This window comes from Echinops telfairi, unplaced genomic scaffold (assembly GCF_000313985.2).
Source record: "Echinops telfairi isolate 266 unplaced genomic scaffold, ASM31398v2 ScPeMD7_7458;HRSCAF=8496, whole genome shotgun sequence".
NCBI classification, from domain to species: domain Eukaryota; kingdom Metazoa; phylum Chordata; class Mammalia; order Afrosoricida; family Tenrecidae; genus Echinops; species Echinops telfairi.
Genome location: NW_022111358.1, coordinates 1366253 through 1386119, shown reverse-complemented (window position 1 = coordinate 1386119; position 19867 = coordinate 1366253). Strand labels below are relative to the sequence as shown.

Sequence of the window (19867 nt, the reverse complement as noted above, 5' to 3'; positions counted from 1 at the left end):
GAGCCCCGGAAGATGGAGGAGGCTGGCTTAGAAAGCGGGTCCCGAAGGGCAGTCAGGTGGGCTGAGTGTAGGCATGGTGCTGGGAAGATTTTGAATAGAGACCGGCGCCCCCTTCTGACCTCGCGTAAAGGGGGTGCCAAGCTCCCTGACGACAAGGTCACCGGTTCCAACCCAGCAGCGGCCAGAGCGGAAACCATGACAAGGTGTGCCGCTGCGGTAAAGATTTCCAATCTGGAGTCATGTCTTGGGTTCGCAATGGGGCTGAATTAGAGCCATGGTACTGGTTTGGGGTGGGGTTGGGGTTGGAGAAGGGGAAGAGCGGGCCGGGTCACTCGTTCAACGCATAGTTATGGGTTCTGGAAACTAGATTCGTGAAGGAGACAGAGTCCCTAACGCACCCCTAGCCCTTTGCAAACAAACAACAGTAACGAAACAGTTGCTTTTCTGTTAGTTTCCGACTCGTGGCGACCCCTTGTGTACAGAGCATTACGGCACCCCATCTAGGTTTCAACATTGGGGCCTGTTGGAAGTCTCTCGCCAGGCCTTTTCTTCTGCCTGAGTTCTTGACCCTTCCATTAGGAGTCGTAGTCGAACCTAAGCTTTTGCATCATCGGGGACTCTGTCGTGTAGATGTCAGCACACAGACACCAAGATGCCCCTGGACAAGGGGGAACTGCCACCTAGAGTTTTCTATTCATGAGAGCACACTGCGGGGCTCCCCCAGAGCAGCTGGTGGGTTCAAACCATCTGCCACAGGGTTCCCCCAGAGCAGCTGGGTGGGTTCAAACCGTCAGCCTTTCAATTAGCAGGCGAGTGCTTAACCAGGCCACCACCAGGGCCTTTCCTTACACTCTAATGGGAGGACACAATAAGGGAAGTTCAGAATGCTTGGGTGCTTTGAAGCAAAGGAAGCAGGGAATTCTGCGGGAGTTGGCTTGAGGGGGGTCAGAGACAGCTTCTCCTGAAAGGCTAGAGGTACACAGAGATCTAGTTTGTCCTAGAGTGAGAATGAGTCAGGTGACTCAAGGGAGAACGCTTGGGGCTGGCAAGGAGGAACTGGCATAACAGGAGGAGGGCTGCATCATTCATTCACTCTAGGTTCATTCAGTTCTCTGAGGCTTGGATTTCCAGAAACAAGGTGGGGTAGGGCGCAGAAGACCCACAAGGTATCCCAGAGGGTGACAGGCGGAGGTGCAGAGTGTGAGGGGCTCTGCTAGCTTGGAAATAGGGTGGAGGATTGCAAACATGGTACAGAAGTGGTGGCAGACCCTGCTCTGCCCTTCACAAGGAGAATCACCATCAACAGCCCAAGGACCGTTTCTATGAGGCAGAGAGAGACCGGACGTGCCTTCACACGCCAACCTGTCTAACAGTTCTGACACCAGCTTTCCTGTTCTCCTGGTACCCAAGACTGCTCTTCTAGGTTGATCATTCATTGTGTGGGCCACATAGAACTCACAGACCATACTCAGTGATGGGGTGTAATTGGGACGTTAACAGGTTACAATTCAGGGTCAGGAATGCTCAGGATACAGTCTTTTTGCTCAAGGTAGCCTCTTCTCAACTGTTCGTCACAGACACACCTCTCTCCAGCCTTGGGCCCCTCTGGCCCGTCATTCTGCTCAAGCAACTGTCAGAAAGTTCCTTTAACTCTGCCACTAAGTCACCCACTCCATCAGCAAGCCTCCAGCAAGTCTGGAGGCACTTGGGTTTCTTGATCTGGGAGCTGGGAAGCCCACCCCTATCCTTTGATGGTCTCTGCTGCCCTGTTTCTCTTCTTACTGTCGCTACTGTTACAGCTCTCTGCCTCGTGGATCCAGGAGGCTCTCCGGTGTAAGGACCCCAATCCAAAGGACACAACACTCCAGTCCTGGGGCTCTTCTTTCTCGATGGTTCTGAGGTTCCCCCAGTCTGCCTCTGGAATAGCTCATGTTAACCCTTGTGGATGGCAGATCTGATCAATCCACATGTTAGGGTTCCATACCCCTTATGTGCATGGTTCCACTCCCACAAGGGTGCCAAGCACCTTATCTACATTGTCAGCACGCTATCCACCCCCCTTGGTGGGATATAGTACATCACGCCTCTCATTTACATGCTCCTTCCTAGTCATTTAATGGGAACCACTAAGACTATGGCAACAAGAGCCATTTAAGTAATTCACAGCACCACGGGGATGATCAGGGAGAGCTTTGCAGAAGCCACTTTTGGGCTTCCCTGGAAGGAAAGAGTGCAAATGCTTAGAAAGTGCAAATGTTGGGAAAGCAACCTGGTGTGTTCTGGAGGTTCAGAAGATTCGCTGCAGGATTTCACGGGATAACTCAGTTGCTTGGCATAACACAGTTCACCCAAATCATGAGGTGCCTGCTAGTGAAGCGACAAAAGGGTCTGGAGTCTTAAAAGCACATGGAGAGACCCAAGACACAAATCCTCCAGCTCTCTACTCACCGACCGGGAGGGCAACAATGACCAGGTCACCAGAAGCTCAGAGATGAAACAAGCCACAACCACCTCATCTACCGCAGGACCCGAAGAACTAGATGGTGCCCAGCTCGCAGCACAGACCATTCTGCCTAAGGTCATAAGAGTTGGTCCTGGATTGAATGGGAGAAAATTTAGGGAGAGCAAACATTATTAAGGAAAAAAAGCCAGCCAAACTGGAACAACAGTAGAGAACAGAGGACTACCTGAGACCCGTTTTGAACCAAGATCTCATCCTATCGCCCGAGATCACCTTCTAGTGAAATAGCAGATGGAGCACATAAAACAAAGGATAAGAGTAGCGTCCTACTTAAAAGCCATCCGTGTAAGACCAGAAAGGCCCACACTGACTCAAAAGCAAAGATGAGAAGAAAAAGGGATAGGGAAACTAGAGTACCAAAAAGGGAACAAACTGAACCAGAATTACAGAGGATGTTGACACATTGTGATCCATATACCTCACATCACTGAACAATATGTGTGGAATTGTCAAGTGGGAACCTAACTCGCTGTGTAAAATTTTCATTAAAAAATATATATTATGTTTGTTAAGCAGATTGGTTTCTCTTGGGGCAGGGCCACAGGCAAAACAGTTCTTCTCACAGCCTGGAGCAGCCAGAGTGCTCAGCCAACCCCACCCCTGGCCAGAACTCAGCCAGGTAGACAGGAAAGGCAAACTCCAAGATACTCCGAGCTGCAGAAGGCTTCCATCGGTAAAGGGAGTCCCAGAGAGGTTGAACAACATGCTCAATGTCACACAGCAGATCAGGGACAAAGTGTGGGCCTAAAGCGGTACACTCATCCTCCTTCCACCTCCCCAGCTGCCTCGTCATGACCCCCTGTCCCACAGACGCCAACATCTTCAGCGGAGTTGGCTGGGGTTGGGCGTGAGTGTGAGAAGCAGATTATTTTGGGCCTCAGGAGGACTGGGTGCTGTCTTGGAGTCCATCCAGGGGGTGGGGGTGACCGTAGGCGGGTGTTGTGGTATAGTGTGGGGGTGCACTGTACCCTCTTTCTTGTCAGGCACTAATTACTCAGACTGCTGAGTAACTCAGGCGGAGAGACCCCCATGGGCAGATGGGGGTGTCCTCGGCTGAAGTTGAAGGATAGGCTTCATAGCCCTGAGTTGCAGGGTCTTGGGAGGGAGGGTTCACGTCTACCCCTGCTGCCCAGCGTTCCTAGACAACACCTGGTTTTCTAATGGGGCCAGGGTGTTTCATACAGCACAGAGGCTGTAGGACAAGGGCACAGGAGGTGGGGGCCTTCTTCTGCCAAAAGATATGGTCCTAAGGGGCAAGGCCCAGTTCTCCCCCTTGGAACTCCCAACTGCTTCCGGAGCTGAAGCTGACTACAGGCTAGGCCTTGGGGTCCTGAAGGGGAAGGGGCTGGGCGCTGGCAGTCTCAGGAATTGAGATACCAACACCTCAGGGCTCAGAGGACCAGGGAGAGCCAGGGAAGTCCATGATGGGGATTTCCCTAGCACCTGTGCTGGCCACATGCCTCTCCCAAGCTGACTGTCAACAGTGCCACCTGGCTGAATGGACCCCTTCTGGTCCACACCTCTTGCTCACTCTCAGCCAGCTTGGCCTGTTCTTCTCTGGGCCTCTCTCTGGCGGCTTGTTTTCACTGCTTTTGCACTTTAATTAGGGGTTTCCAAGCAAGGAGGGCCTCTGGGGGAGCCCGAGGCCACAAAGCTGCCTTAAAGAGCCACCGCAGTGGAGGACGGTGCCAGGGGGCTGAGTGGGCAAACGGCCTGGAGGGCCATTGCCCTGTGGGACCGACCTAGCTTGGGGCCAGCCCTGCAGGTAATTTGCTCATCCAAAGGTCGTGGCTGCCCCACTGTTGCTCGGTCTAATCCTTGGGCTTCCAGGAGCCTAGGCCGCTGGTCTGGAGAAACGCTTAGCTAGGTCTGAGAGGCAGCGGTAGCCGGAAAACGGGGGTCAGGAATGGGGTTTAGACAGTGGGCGGCCAGAGACTGCCCCACCTTCCTGGAAAAGCCTCCTCAGGCTCAGCTCCTTCTGCACAGCGGTTCCTCTTACCTTGATCTTCCCACGCGGGATGGGTTCGGGTTCTAAAGATGTTAAGACCACTACCTACGCTGCGCGCCAAGACTCACCACTTGGGGTGGGGCTGGCCGACGCTGAGTTCTAGATCTGTCCTGTCCCGGCTAGGGTCCTTAGAGAGAGAAATGTGACCCCATCCCACAGTCTTCGTCTGGCTGCCCACTGCTTATAAGGAGGGGACAAAAGGGGAGAAGCTGAAGGAAGACCTGGCTGATAGTCACGGCACTCGGGGACCCCCCCACCCCCATCCCTCTTTGGCTGGCGGGGAGGCGGGGGCCGGAGACTGGTGACCCGGGGAGCAGAACTGCGATGGCCAGAGGCCACTAGGGGCTCCCGAGAGTCCAGACTTCCCGGCCTGAGATGAAGGGCCCGTTTAACTCCGCCTCTACCTTCTCCTCCGGCGTCCCCACCCAGGGAGTCTCCGCCCCGCGCGGGGCAATCGGCGATCGATTGCGAGGCCTGCGCGCTCCGCGTTCTTCTAGCGCTGTCTTTTTAGCTCCCACGTGGGCAGGTTGGCGCTGGCGGCGCTGGCGGTGTCCGAGGCGACCGAGCCCGCCGGCCGAAGCGGCCCCGGCAGAGGTGGGTGCTGCAGCGCTGCCGCCTCCAGACCTCCGGTCTCGGGGTGGGGCCCTGCCATCAAGGGCAGGGTCAATCTCCTCGAACGGCGGCGGCGCCTTCCCCGCCAGACCCGGAAGTCACTGGCACTGGGCTGTCACCGGAGCCCTGGGTGGGGGTGAGGGTGGGGTGGGGGGTCTGGCCTCTTAAGTCTGTGGGCCTCAAGCCTGCCTTTTCCCATGTCTTAGCCGACAGGCAGACGCATGGAAAGGCACGGATAACACGGACCCGAGGGCACTAGGCCTGTTGCTGCGGTCCACAGGACCCTTAGGAAGTGTTTTCCGGGAAGACGCACGTCGCTTCATTCACTGGGCATTTACTGAGCGCTGATTGAATGCGAGGCCTGCGCTCCGTGCAGGGACTAGCCTCCTGCCGCTGCCCTCAGGGATCTCACAGTCTAGGGGGGAATACGGACGTAAACAGATGCTCACAGCCACCTGATGGAGGAGGCGCCAATCCACAGCCCCACTGAACGCACCGGACTTGCTGCGCGCCGAAGGCGAACAGATTCGGAACTCCAGGGCCTGCAGAGCGCTGGCCTGGCTGCCCCAAGGCCTCTGAAACAACTAGATCCAGACCACAGTGCTGGCAACATTTACATCTGCACTCGGGTCCCGGCCTGCCAGGCCAGCCGCTTTCCCCGTTCCCCTCCAGCCACCACCACATTCACGATGAAGATCTCTCGGAGTGCACATTTTTGGCAATCAATAGTGGCTGCATAAAGGAATGCAGGATGAGTGCACTTTTCTGTTCTCACCTGTTTGCTCATTCTCCAAACACCCAACACCTGCCGTCAAGTCGATTCAGACTCACAGTGACCCTGTAGAACTGCCCCTGTGAGTTTCTGACACATAACTTGTAGTGGAAGCAGGAAACTTCATGCCCCCCCCCCCCACCGTCCCACGACCCTGCTAACTAAAGTACTGTATGCTTTTCCCATCTGTCTGGAGAAGGGGAGGTGATAGGACTGGGAAACCAGTTAGTGCAGTCAAATATATGTTATTTCCTTAAGTATTTGTTGCTATTTTGGGTGTATTTCCTTTTCAAATGGAGGGGGGAGAGTACAACAATTGACCGCTGTGGGCATGCTCAGTGGGACAGTAAGGAGGGCAGCTTCTCAAATAAGCAATTATAACCATTTGGAACCGTTCCTATGTCTGGGCCTCAAAACTTCAAGATGTTCTCCAGGAGTATGGTAGGAGGAGCGGGATTCTTCCAGACCTGATGAGCTGACTAGACTAGTTTTCTGCTGGATTGTTCTGTATCAGGTAGCGATTGTGTGGATCCAGGCTCGTTGCTCCCTAGTACAGTCTCCTGGTGTCCCCTCCCTTTCTGGGCTAAGGACTGAACCTCAATGCTTTGGTTTCTGATAATCGTACAATGGAGGGAATTCATTGTGCAGACTGTCTCTGGCTTAATGGGTGGCCTCCAGCTTCGAGATGAACTCTGAGAAGAAACCAGCCCTTGTGGCATCTGGGATCTGGGTTGTGAACCTTGATGGAGGGAACAGCTTGGCCGGGTCTGACTGTGGACAAGGCCAAGTGCTGATTCAGGCCTTACATTCATCCTAGCTGGAGCTCTTCGGGGTCGCTTAGCCAATCAGATCCCTCCTGAGATCCTGAACAACCCCCAGCTGAAGGCAGCCATCCAGGTGCTGCCCGACAACTACAACTTTGAGATCCCCAAGACCATCTGGAGGATCCAACAGGCCCGAGCAAAGAAGGGTGAGCCCCCAAGCTTCGGGTGTGGTGAGGTTGACTCGTCCAGCCTCCTCCCTGATCTCCACCTCTTACATCTCGGCTCTGTCTTGCAGTGGCCTTACAAATGCCTGAAGGCCTCCTCCTCTTCGCCTGCACCCTGGTGGATATTTTGGAAAGGTGAGGCAGGGGCTGGTGCTGCAGAGCCTAGCCCTCCCGGTGCCATCCTGTTTCCCTCTAGAGCAGGGGTCTCAACCTTCCTCAGGCTGCGACCCTTTCATACAGTTCCTCATGTGGTGGTGTCCCCCAACCATCAAATTATTTTCATTGCTACGTCATCAGTCATTTGGGGACTGTGATGAATCGGGCAAACCCTGTAAAAGGGTCCTTCAATGCCCAAAGGGGTCGCAAGCCCGAGGTTGAGAACCTCTGCTCTAGAGTCTAGTCCTTTGTGTCGTCTCCCTCCCCCTCCTCTGCCAGTTCCTGGCACCAAGGGAAAAGCCCAGAGGAAACTTCCAGCTCTGCTGCCTTCAGACAAATTTTCCCTCCCCTAAAAGAAAATAACAACAAAGCAAAGAACCTGAGAGAAAGAGGTTCATTCCAGGATCTTCTAAACTGGGCTCACAGCAAGTGATGGGGCCCGAGAAGGAATCCATGACTTCTCAGAGCTGCCCCTGGGACGGGGTGGGTGGTCTACACAAAGTGGCTGGGGGTGCATTCAAGGAAAGGATGGGTCTGGCCGAAGAAGGTTGCCTGGGAGAAGGGATTCTGAGCCCCCACTCCCCATGAAGTTTCTGTAATACAGTGAGCCATCTTGGGGGTGGGGGTTGGTGGGGGCACTGCCCAGCCATCTGGAATCAGCACAGTGAGGGGAGGGGGAAGGAGAAAGGGGAGGTCATTTGATGATGGGCACCTCCCACTTTCCTGCTGGCACCCTTCCCCCACCCAGCTCCCCAGCCCCACTGCTGCTACAGACTCTTCTCTGCTCCCACCCTTTTGCTCCTTGGGGATGCTCTCTGGGGCTCGGGCCAATTTGCATATATTTTAATCTATAAAAAATTAAGTGCTCTGACTGACTCAGACGCCTGGGCTGCATTCTAAGGAGCTGAATAATCTGCTCTGTGCACAGCCTGATTTGAGGAAGGGGTGAAGGAGGGTGGGGGTGGCTGGCAGTAGCACTGCTCCCCCATCACACCCTCAGGAGCAGAATGGGGTGGGGGCCAGGATCAGGGGTACATCTGTCCCAGGAAAGGACTGGTCCTCCTACCCCCACCCCATGGTGAGTCAGGGGTGCAGGGTCTTCCCTGCCCACCCCCGCCCCCCAGTGATTCAGGCCTGGCAGCGGATCCCATGGCAATGCGCTGGCCAGAGCCCACTCTTCCTGACGCATGGTGGGGGTGGGCGGTGCCATGTGTTGTGTGGGATCTGTGCCTGGGTCCCCCCATCCTGGGTCTGGAGAGCCCTGCCTGGTGGTGGGGAGGTGGCAGGGACCCCGGGTGAGAGGGGAGGCTGGGTACCCACACGCCCACGCCCCTGCAGACCACAGAAGTAGGGGCCTTCACAGGCGGGCCCACGCGTGGACTCGCTGCTCCGCGTGGAAGGGGGCCTGGTAGTCACTGGCCCTGGACTCTGTTTGACTTAGGGTGCCAGGGTGAGAGTCGGGCTCTGTGTCCCAGTCCAAGCCCAGGCAGAGGAATGGGGGTGATGGCAACCAAGCTGGTGCGAGTGTAGTTCCTGGATCCGCTGCCAGAGTCTAGGGAGGTGGCAGCTGGGCCCCACCCCCTCGTTGCTGGCTGAAGTGGCAGCTGCCAACCTAAGGCACTGAGAGAGATGGGGAGAGGGGGGCTGGGCCCTAAGATCCCTCCAAGGTGTTCCCTCGCTCTAGCACCTCCTTATGCTCCTGCCCAACTCGCCCCTCCCCCCAGGTTCACGGAGGCCGAAGTGATGGTGATGGGGGACGTGACCTATGGGGCGTGCTGCGTTGATGACTTCACTGCACGAGCCCTGGGGGCGGACTTCCTGGTGCACTATGGTCACAGCTGCCTGGGTATGGTGGGCCAGGCTCCTGGCCTGGCAGGACTGGAGGCGGGCAGGCCTTCTGGGTTTCTGGGAGGACCACAGCCTTCCTGCTCTGCAGGTGGATCTGTTCTTTGATTTGGTTGCCGTGGAAACCATGCTGCTGTCCCAGATGTGGGCCTATTGCAAGGCTGCTGTCGGTTGAGCAGGCTGGGGCCCTGGCCCAGTGACTGAGGAGGAGCTTGGGGGTAGTGGGTACCTGTGACCCCAGCTCCTCCCACCCCTGTCCAACCCAGAGGTGGTCATAGAGGTGCTGGCTTCTCAGAGACTTTGGCCCAGGCCACGCCTCTGCTCCTCCAGCCTTCCAATTAGTCTCCTGAAGTCTTCTCTCCTCCCAGTTCCCATGGACACGTCGGCCCAAGACTTCCGGGTACTGTATGTGTTTGTGGATATCCGGATCGACACCGCCCACCTGCTGGACTCCATCCGTGTCACCTTTCCCCGTACCAGTGCCCTGGCCCTGGTCAGCACCATCCAGTTTGTGTCGAGCCTGCAGGTGAGTGGACGTGAAGATGGGCTGGCAGTGGCCAGTCCTGGGCTGCGCCTGGAACCTGCTCCTCGCTCTCTGCCCCTCGCCACTTGCTTTCTTCCCTCCTTACGCCTGTAGGCAGCTGCCCACGAGCTGAGAGCAGAGTACCGTGTGCACGTCCCACAGTGCAAGCCTCTGTCCCCTGGGGAGATTCTGGGATGTACTTCCCCCCGACTGTCCGAAGAGGTGGAGGCGATTGTGTAAGTTAGAAAAGGGGGCGCTTGCGGGAGAATCAGAAACGAGCCCTGGAAGGGAGCCAGAGGTTCCTGGTACAGGAAAGGAAACTAAGGCTCAAGTTCTTTAACCATCTGCCCAAAGGGTACACTGCCAGCTGGGGACAAAATGGGGACTGAAAAATCAGGTTTCTTCCCTCCCTCTCTTATGCTCTGCCGCCCATCACCCAGAAGTCTGTGCTCAGGGTAGGGGTAGGAATTGATGGGGTGGGGGGTGGGGGTGGGTAGAAATGTTGGGAATATAATTGGAGAAGATGGATGGGCACGCCCAGGCTGCAGCCCCATTAATTTCGCATCCGGACAGCTAACAAGCAGAAGCCGCGTGTCTCCTGCCACCTAATTATTTTAGGTAATGGAAATGCTTAATGTTGTGTGAATGCAGCCAGCCTCAGAGCCCACAGCTCCCCCAGCTGGGACTGGGGAGGGGAGCCGGGTCCCAGTTAATGGCAAGGAGGGAGGGTGGGGCACTCCCTGACTCAGGGCCTTGGGGGGGGGCTGGTCCCACAGGTCTGGCTGCACCCTCAGAGGACACCCCTGCCTCTAGACACGGCCTCCCCAGCCCAGCCCCGAGAGCCTGCTCCTGGAGGGGAGTTCCCCCTTTGCCTGAGCTCTTGGATGCTACCTTTGGCAGTGGCAGGATGAGTGGTGGAGGGAGGGCCACCCTGGGGGCTGGCCATCCATCAAAATGAAGGGAGGTCTCTAAGAAGGACAATGAGCACTGCCACTGGCCAATTATCGCCCATGGCCTGACTCTTCAAGGCCTGGCATGGTACTGTTAGGGACAGCAACTTGCCAACGGGGCCATGCTACACCCTGGGGGATGCTGGAGTGATCGAAGGGGCTGCAAAAGCAGGTGCCTGCCGTTCACCAAATATGTCTAGGTACCTACGCTCTAGAGGCTGCTTGGTATAAACCAACCCAGCCCGCTACCATCGGAGTCCATGCTGACCGAGGCTGGAAATCTGGCTGGGAACAGACAGCCTCACATGTGATTAGCGGCCCTGCACCTCACCCACAGCATCACAGTGATTAGGCCTGACCTCAGACCCCCTGCTGTGGAACTGTGGGGGAAATGCCTTGATGTCTGTGAACATCACTTGTATCTTTTGTAAAAGGAGCCGGATGTGTCCGAGGGCTTCAGCTGTAGCTGAAGTAGTCGTTGTTGGAATTCAGTAACAGCTGGACCTGGGAACTGGTTTGGACAGCGTGTAGCCAGTGCACAGCCTGAGGCCTCTCACAGCCCAACCTGGGCTTGCCTCCCCACATCTGCACCGAACTAGGCTCCCTACAGCCCCCAAAAGGTCTTACTGTGGCCTTGACAGCCCTTTTACTCTGTCCCCGGAAGGTTGGGGAATGCCGCTCTTAGATTCTGCATTACAGAATCCAATCAGAGGGACTTTACGGTCCTCTCGTTCCCCAAACCAAACTCAACTGCCGTCGAATCAGTGCCGATTCATGGCCACCCTATAGGACAGGGTAGAACGACCCGCTGAGTTTCCAAGACAGTGACTCGTTACTGGAGTAGAAAGCCTTGTCTTTTTCCTGCAGAGCGGCTGGTGGTTTCCAACCGCTGACTTTGTAGATGGAAGCCCAACGTGTAACCACTGTGCCACCAGGGCTCCTGCCCTGTAGTGGGCACGCCCTATTTTACATCTGAGAGAAGTTAAGGCCTCAAGCGATGAGGTGATGTCCTGCTTCGAACATGAGGGGGCTTCATAAAGTTTGTGGGAGAATTCCATTATCTTTTCATCCCATTTTCCACGAACTCTTTGAAGCCCCCTGGTACAGTGAGCGGCACAGCCAGCCTAGCACTCAGGCCATGGTGGTGAGGGCCGCTGTGCCTGTCCCGCATTGATGACCTCCTTCCTACTACCTGCAGGTATCTTGGAGATGGCCGCTTCCACCTGGAGTCTATCATGATTGCCAACCCCAACGTCCCTGCTTATCGGTATGAGCTGCTCTCGGCTGGCCGGATGGGATGCCCTGCCACTGGTCCCCTCAACTGGCAGAAACTTAGAATCCCACTCTTGGTGCTGGGAGGTCTGAGGCCCTGGACCTGGACATCAGACCAGGAGCAGCAGCCCACAGAGCCCCTGGGAGGTCACACTGTGATTCAAAACTCTTCCTGACCTTGCCTGCTCAGCACTGGGACTGAGCTTTCCAATGACAATCCTTACTGCTGGTTCTGTTCTCCCTTCCCCACCACTGTAGTCAGAGGAGAAATGGTGCCTGGTGGCTTAGGAGCCCAAGGGGCTGAGTCGGGGACCCATGAGCTCAGTTGTAGTCCCCTGAGTGGCTTTCACTGTGACCCTACCAGGTCCCTCTTTTCCAGGTATGATCCATACAGCAAAGTCCTGTCCAGAGAGCACTATGACCACGAGCGCATGCAGGCCACCCGCCAAGAAGCCATAGCTGCTGCCCAATCTGGGAAATCCTGGGGCCTCATCCTGGGTACCTTGGGCCGCCAGGGCAGCCCCAAGATCCTGGAGGTCAGAGAGCTCTGGGTGGCTGGACACCCAGCTGGGAAAATCAGTATGCCTAGGAAACCTGTTTGATCCTGGTGACCCCATCACCACCCTCTTCTCCCAGCAGCACCTGGAATCTCGGCTCCACGCCTTGGGCCTCCCCTTCCTGAGGCTGCTGCTCTCAGAGATCTTCCCCAACAAGCTCAGCCTGTTTCCGGAGGTGGATGTGTAAGTTTCTCCAACTTTCTCCCCCAGCTGTGAGCCTTCCTAAAGATGCTGACACACTGGCTGTTGCCGGCACACATGGAATCAGGGATCCGCCTGAATCATTTCCCTGGTGGTGAAGTGTGAAGGTTTCCTGAGTGCTCACTCCCTTAACCACTGGTCACCTCTGCCTGGTCTGGTTCTAGGGCTCAGAGCTCATGGCAGTATCACATGTGTTCTTGTGGGAAGTGAAGTCCAGGGGTGACTGGCGCCTGTGCTGTACCAGGCACTGATCTGGTTCTAGCACCAAGGGGCTGCCCAGGCCCTGCCCTCAGAAAGCTCACATCAGTAGAGGAAAGAGAACATGCAGCAGCAGTGTAGTGGGATCTTTATTCTACATATTTGGTGACAGTCTTTAGAATAGGAACACACTCTTGGAGAGTGTGCTGGAGACAATGGTGTCCTTCGGTGTGTCCCACTGCCTGGGAGATGAGGCTCCTTCAGCTAGTGTGACTGGCTTCTCTTCCCAGGTGGGTGCAGGTGGCATGTCCACGCCTTTCCATTGACTGGGGCACAGCTTTCCCCAAGCCGCTGCTGACACCATACGAGGTACATTTTGAGAATCCCTGGGCGACTGTGGGCTTTGCGCTTGGGTCTGTGAAGGGTGGGGCTCAGTGGTGTGTGGGGGTTGGTTAAATTCATAGGTTTTGAAGCTTGACTGTCCTGAAGCTTGACCCCAGCGAGGCCCCCTCCTAGCTGTGTGTCCTCGGGCAAATCTCGGAACCTCTCTGGGCATCCCAAATCCTTTCTATAATAAGACCTTAAAGCCAACGGGAGAATCGACTTCAGTCTTTTGATCGCAGGTTCTTACCCCCTAGGCGGCCGTGGCTCTGAGGGACATTTCCTGGCAGCAACCCTACCCCATGGACTTCTACGCCGGCAGCTCCTTGGGGCCCTGGACTGTGAACCACGGGCAGAACCGGGCCCCCAAGCCCTCTGGCCGGCCGGCTCCCGGGCAGGTGGGCGGAGACTCCGGGAGGGCGTGGCGCCACCCCAGGGCCCAGGTCAGCTCGCTGGCTGCTGCGAGCCGAAGCCGCCGCCGTGCGGCCAGGACGAGAACTGCCACGGGGCGGGGTTGGGGGCGGCGCCGAAGCCTCTAACCAGAGTCTGCATCCTCAGGTGCAGGGGGCATCCACGTGTCCCCCTCCAGCCGCGGCTTGGGATGGCTGCAAGTGCAGAGACGAGGGGGTCGCCCCGCCGGCCCCTTGAGACTTGCCCGGGGCCCAGGTACTCCTCCCCCAAGCTCGGGTGGCGTGCCGCGCCGGGCCTCCTGGTTGTCACGGGAACGCTCGCTGGGCCCGCCTTTAGGGCGGTGCCGGCGTTTGGCCCCGCCCCCGCCACGCTTCTTCCGCTCGGGGAAAGCCCGCTTCCGGCACTTCTGGGGCGCGCTGCCCAGCAGCATGGCGCCGCAGCCGCCCTTGCGCGTGCTGTGCCTGGCGGGTTTCCGGCAGAGCGAGCGCGGCTTCCGCGAGAAGACGGGCGCGCTGAGGAAAGCGCTGCGGGGCCGCGCCGAGCTCGTGTGCCTCAGCGGGCCGCACCCGGTCCCGGAGGCGGCGGGCCCCGAGGGTGCCGAGCCAGACTCTGGTGAGACCGCCAGCGCTGCCCCGGAAATGGACGCCAGCCACCCTTGGGCGCACTCCCGACCCACTTCTTTCTGTCCATCCGGTCGTTTCTCCTGCCCAGCCCCCGCACGCGGTTCTGTGGGCGGCCCTCCCAGGCTTCCAGCTGCCCTCCTTCCCACTCGGCCCTCCGCTTGCTGCCCATCTCGTTTCCCACCTTCCCCTCCTCCTCTTCTGTATCCACTGGGCTAGTCCTTAGCCTCACCTGCCCTCTTTATTCTGCAGGGCCCCGCGCTCCGGAGGAGCAGCCGCGGGCCTGGTGGTTCTCCGAGGCGGCGGCCGTTTTCTCTGCGCTGGAAGAGCCCACGGTGTGCAGGGGACTGGAGGAAGCCCTGGAAACGGTGGCACAAGCCGTGGCCCAGCAGGGGCCTTTTGACGGGCTCCTGGGTTTCAGCCAGGGGGCAGCATTAGCGGCCCTTGTGTGCGCCCTGGGCCAAGCTGGCGATGCCCGCTTCCCCTTGCCACGCTTCATCATTCTGATCTCGGGCTTTTGCCCGAGGGGCCATGGACTCAAGGAACACATCCTGAGGGCCCCCTTGTCACTCCCCTCCCTCCATGTTTTTGGGGACACTGACCGTGTCATCCCCTCCCAGGAGAGTGTGCAGCTGGCTAGCCAGTTCCCTGGAGCCGTCACCCTCAACCACTCCGGAGGCCACTTCATTCCGGCCACCGCCTCCCAGCGCCAGGCTTACCTCAAGTTCCTGGACCAGTTTGCAGAGTGAAAAGAACAGTGCCTGTGCGTCTTCTGCCACCCCCAGCCTCGGGGGCACCTGACATTGGGACAGCCTCCCCATCAGCTGTAGTCCCTGCCTACTCTTCCTCCCCATGCCCTGGAACACCTCCTGCCCCTCACTGCGACCGATGAAGAGACAAGTACCGATGAAGAGACAAGTACCGGTTCACAGGGCTGTGCTCGGCATCAGACTAAACAGCAGCAGAGGCCTCCATGGACCCCAAGGCGTAAGGTCCGACAAATCCAGGCCAGTGAAGCCCTGGAGGAGGAGGAGGTGACATGGGAAAAGCAGGATCTGGCACTGCTGGCTGTCACATAATAAAGTGATGATTGGGACTCTGAGCATCTTCATCTTATTACAGAAGAAGCGATTTTCTAACAAGTTTTGGACCCCTGCTCGTTCACAGTCTAATCAGGCAACAAGGGTTTCCACTTGGGAGCTCCTGAGACAGGCTTGTGCCTGTGGGCACATTATACATCTTGGTTGAAGTCTTAAGGTACAAGCTGTAGGAAAGGAGAGGGCTAAGTTGGGATTTATGCTGGAGTTTGGGGGGAGAGAGCACTGATCAGGCTCTGTCTGGGCCCCAGTGCATTAAGCTCCTCTAGCTTGGCCCTTGGGAATTGGGTGCTGGCCTGTGCTCAAATCCCTTGTGTTTTTGGCATTTGCCTTACCTCTGTGAACTGTGACCTTTAAGGATGGGTTGTGACCTTAGGCGGAGACTAAATGAACTGTGTCCTCACCTGGACATCAGGTAGCTTTGTGATACCAATGCTACTCTAATGGCCACAGCCTAAGCAGACCGGTACTGTAATTGCCCACCCTAGCCACTTCCCTGTCCCTTGCAGTATTCCTAGGGACCCTGGTGACATGACAGTAGTGAGTTAAGGCATTAGGCTGCTAACTGAAAGATGGGCTGTTAAAACCTTCCAGGAGAAAGGCAAAGCGTTCTGCTCCTGTCTGGACTTACAGGCTCAGAAACCCCCAAGGGGCAGCTGGGATTGACGTGACTCGATGGCAGTGAGTTTGGTTTTCAGTCAGTGTCTACCTGCCAACAGCTCCCCTGCCCCCACCCGCCACTGCTGCCCACTCCGGAGCCTGCGCCCTTTCTGGAAGATGGCAGCAGGCCCTCTGCAGTCCTTGGGCACGGCTGCCCTGGGAGTTGAGGGGAGCAGAACTTTGGGCTTAGGAGAGGCAGCACAAGTACCCAGACCATCCTGAGACAGCCACACGATGCCCTTCACGCTGAGGAACATTCTGAGCTCCAACTACAGGTCAGCGGCTGTCCAGAGTGGACAGCAGGGGGCACTCTCCTAGGAGAGCGCCCCAGCCGGGCTCAGGGCACTGCGCAGAGCACCTTGACAGGAGGAGCTGGCCCTGTTCCTGGCTTTTTGAAGGGGATTCTGAAGGGCTGAGGCATTCCTACAGATTTACTTGATCTGGCTCATGGGACCTAAAGGGGAGAAAGCTGGCCCTCTTGCCAGTGTTTAAAGACTAGAAATTTCACTCAAAAATTCAGCTTTTGGTGTCTCTGGAGCTGAATGCATCTGCAGCTCAGGGGCCCCATTAGCAAGGTCCCAGGGGGTGAAGTGACCTGTACCCCAGCTGCTGCTACGGGGGATTACTGTGTGGAGAGAGGGGAAATGGTCTTGAGGCGTGAATTTCAGTAGAGGGGAGAGGCCGGCCAGGAGTAGAAGACTAGAAATGCTCGTGTAAGTTGAAGGAGATTCCCCCCTAAAAATCCCAAGATGCCTGAGCTGAAAGGGAAACATCCTGAGGTCTTATTCCCAACAAGTGGGATCTTTCACCTCTTGCCCGTGTCCAAGAACAAGAGAGAATCGGAGTGTGCCTGCCCCCGGCCCACACACAGCTACTGTGCACTGCTTGCCTCAGGGCCACCTGCTAAAACTCGGATTCCAGAGTCGGTAAGGCCCAGAGTCACCCTCCTCGTTCCCAAACGAGGTAACAGGAGGGTAAGTAAAAGAAGTATAAAGATAGAGAAATCTATGAAATCACAGAGACCTTTACAAAACTATGAAAGGGGACACCGTTTTTTCCTCATGTATCCTCCATCTAGGTCTGTGCTCTGGAAAGGCAGTGTCTCCACCTCTGTCTAACCTTCCCCCAGAGGATTCTGCGCGCTCCGACTTCACATCACGTCCTCCAGGCCCTCAAACCTGTTCCCTTTCACTGTGCTTTGAGCTTTAGGATAAAAAAGAAGTCAGACGGCAAGGTCAGGGCTGTGGGGAAGTTTAGGACAGCCCTTGCTGCCGCCTCCCACGAGTAAGCAGGCGCACAGGCCCTCTTCTCACCAGTGCAGTTTTCAGTTTCCTTAGAAACCTCCTCACAAGAACCACCCTTCACCATCCTGTGTCCTGAGAAAATGTATCACTGTGACCCCTTTGGCATCCAGGGTCACCACAACCTTCTGAGCTGACCTTTCTGCCTTGAATTGAACTGTCCCCAGCGCTCCTCTCGGAAGTCACTGTTTTGAGAGGATCGTTTTATGGGAGGCACCCTAAGGAGACAATAAGATACATGGGTTACTGAATTTGTTTCAGCTAAGCCCTGACTGTAGAGCCATCTTTAAACACGTTTGTTTGGAATGAGCCTGCCCGTGTTTGAACTGGAACCCCTACTGGCAAGACTTTTAACTCACCCTCTTATTGGAAAAGCTATGTGAGCTCCTGGGTCGAAATTCAACCCTGGCCAAGTTATTTACCCTCTCTGCTTTCTCGGTTGTTAAGGAAGTTAATAACAGTGCCTACCTGATGAAGTTGTGAGATTACATTAGGCAACACCAAAGCTTGTAGTCTCTTCAAGTTAGACTAAAAGTCTCAAGTAAGTGTATTATTACAAACAAACAAACCAAAAACCCAAAGAATCCCCGTGTGGTTCTCATGCACCCTTCAGGAAGGGGAGGAATCATTAAAATAACCAATTTACAGTTAAGGAAGGTGAGGTCCAGAGGATAGAAATAGTAATAGCACGTATAATGTATAACACTACGTTAGACATTGTGATAACGGAATTTTGGTGTTGCCTAATTTAATCTCACAACTTTATGAGGTAGGTACTGTTAGCTTCCTTTAACAACAACACAGACACCGGCTAAATCACTTACCTTGGGTTGGATTTAGACGGTTGCTTTATCCATTGCACTGCAAGGGGGTGAGACACAACTCACTCCTTGTTGAGCACCTGTCTGGCCCTCCCCCTCCTAACCCAGGGTTAAGGGAGCCATGCTGAAAGATGTCCAAGATACTAAACAACAAGAGATGGTACCATCGCTGGCTCTTTCCCCTTTCAGTGCCGCTTCCTGATGGGTCAAACTGCCAAAGACCAGGCTTCTTCAGATGGTTCTTCCTAGTTCTCGTTTCTACCTCACTGCACTGTGCGTTGCCGAGGCTCTTGGAAGGCTGAGCCCGTTGCCAAAAAACAAACCCTAAAGTAAAACCAAACCCACCCCTCCCAAGCCAGTGACACCGAGCAACACCACCCCCCCCACACACATCTCACCATGTGTCAGAATGAACCGTGCTCCATACCGCTTGTTTTCAATGGCTGATCTGTCAGAAGTCGATCAGCAGGCCTTTCTTCTGAGGTGCTTATGTGCAGACTCAGACTTCTGGTGAGTAGCCAAGTACCACCCGTGGACTCTTCCTTAGCAAAGGACCTTTCCCTGACTCATTCTGTATAAGTGCCCAATACCACCAGCACTCCCATAAACATATAGTAGGCTGATAGGCTAAGATCAGAATAGCGTTCTTACTTACATAATCTTATTTGATCTTCACTACACACCCTCCAGGAAGGCTGTGGAGGGACTTTCCTGTTTTACAGAAGGCGACCCAACAACATGACCCCTTAAATGACAGCCAGCCCACGATGGAACCAAATTGGACCTCTCCTTCCTCGTGCACTACCCATCTATACACACCAGCGTGAATTTACAGATGGCCCCTGGAGGCCAGAATCAAATGGTTAAGACCTCAGGGACCCTGGGAGGCGATAATGTGTGTTGATTAACAGGGAAGCCAGCACCAATTATCTTGGGAGCCTGCCTGGAGGGGTAAAGAAAAATCAGGCTGCTGGGGGAGTAGGGCATGGTTGAGTGAACCATTCTCATCACTATTCAAAAACAAAGTTGAAGACCCAGTATCCAACAGCTACCCTCTGCAGTGGGTGATGGTGACAGTGGCAGTGACATGCACAATGTTTTAAAAGAGATCATTACCCACACTTCACTGGCAAGACAGGGCTTCAGCCTTTCTGATAGTCACTCCCCTTCTTTAAGGCTAATTGGAGAAACACTGGAAGCTGGGCAAGAGGCAGATGGAAGATGCTGACTTGTTCTCAACAGACTTTCAGAATTGCATTCACTTTATTTTGTTTGTTTGTTTCCTCCAAGCATTCACTTTAAAAGTTCATCTGCTTCTTGAGCGGTGGGGGAGAGGCTTGGGGACCCTACTTCTCACTTTCTGTGTTTGAGGAGAAATGTGGCGATGGCTGACTCATCAGAAAACGAACTCCAGGGATTACTCTCCATGCTCAGTCTACTGGGCTACTAGGATTCCTGAAAGCAGGGCAGTGTGGCCTACTTAGGAAAACCTGCCTCCCTTTTACTCCCTTCAGTCTCCAAGACGACGAGACATTCTCAGATGCCTCCCAGTCGCAGCAGGCTCCCTCCCACGGAGAAGATAAAAAGACCCTAACCCCCTGACCTACCCTTTCTCCCGCAAGCCCCCACCCACCCCCGCCTCTGATACCTGTACTTGGGCTGGGAGGACCAGACAGTCCCCGAGGGAGGCCGTCTAAACGAGCTCCTCCGGGAAGAGTAGTAACCAGACCCAGAGGGCAGGGCGCACCTCCCTGCCCTGCATCCCCCCACCACCTTCGCGGACACCTTCTTCCATCTTGACTTCCGCCCCACCTCCTCCAGGGCCGCGGCGTGGCGTGGCGTGGCGCGGCGCGTGCTGCGGGGCGACCATGGCTGTAGACTGTTACCTCCGGTTCCCACAGTAACAATCGAAAGCCACGGTTGCCCTGGAGACGCGGGGGCGGGGCGCACCGCTGACGGCAGCGCGCTGCTCC

General features: G+C 55.9%; 2 protein-coding genes across 2 annotated transcripts in view; both read left to right on the top strand.

Annotated features, from left to right (window-relative positions):
- The window catches only part of DPH1 (diphthamide biosynthesis 1), a 15518-nt gene extending 1164 nt beyond the window's left edge, over positions 1-14354 (top strand). Inside the window, exons 2-15 of the mRNA XM_045299955.1 lie at positions 3303-3368; positions 5041-5123; positions 6731-6883; positions 6973-7036; positions 8782-8903; positions 9271-9428; positions 9540-9661; positions 11574-11642; positions 12027-12183; positions 12287-12387; positions 12894-12972; positions 13242-13382; positions 13543-13650; positions 14268-14354. Of these exons, the coding sequence (XP_045155890.1) occupies positions 3303-3368; positions 5041-5123; positions 6731-6883; positions 6973-7036; positions 8782-8903; positions 9271-9428; positions 9540-9661; positions 11574-11642; positions 12027-12183; positions 12287-12387; positions 12894-12972; positions 13242-13382; positions 13543-13632 (1405 nt within the window). The 3' untranslated portion in view covers positions 13633-13650; positions 14268-14354. The remainder of the gene's footprint in view (positions 1-3302; positions 3369-5040; positions 5124-6730; positions 6884-6972; positions 7037-8781; positions 8904-9270; positions 9429-9539; positions 9662-11573; positions 11643-12026; positions 12184-12286; positions 12388-12893; positions 12973-13241; positions 13383-13542; positions 13651-14267) is intronic.
- Positions 13659-14917, top strand: OVCA2 (OVCA2 serine hydrolase domain containing). The gene is made up of 2 exons (XM_004706876.2): positions 13659-14007; positions 14268-14917. Exons 1-2 carry the CDS (start codon positions 13824-13826, stop codon positions 14762-14764), a joined length of 681 nt encoding a protein of 226 aa, XP_004706933.1. The 5' UTR covers positions 13659-13823; the 3' UTR covers positions 14765-14917.
- The last annotated feature ends 4950 nt before the right edge of the window (positions 14918-19867 follow it).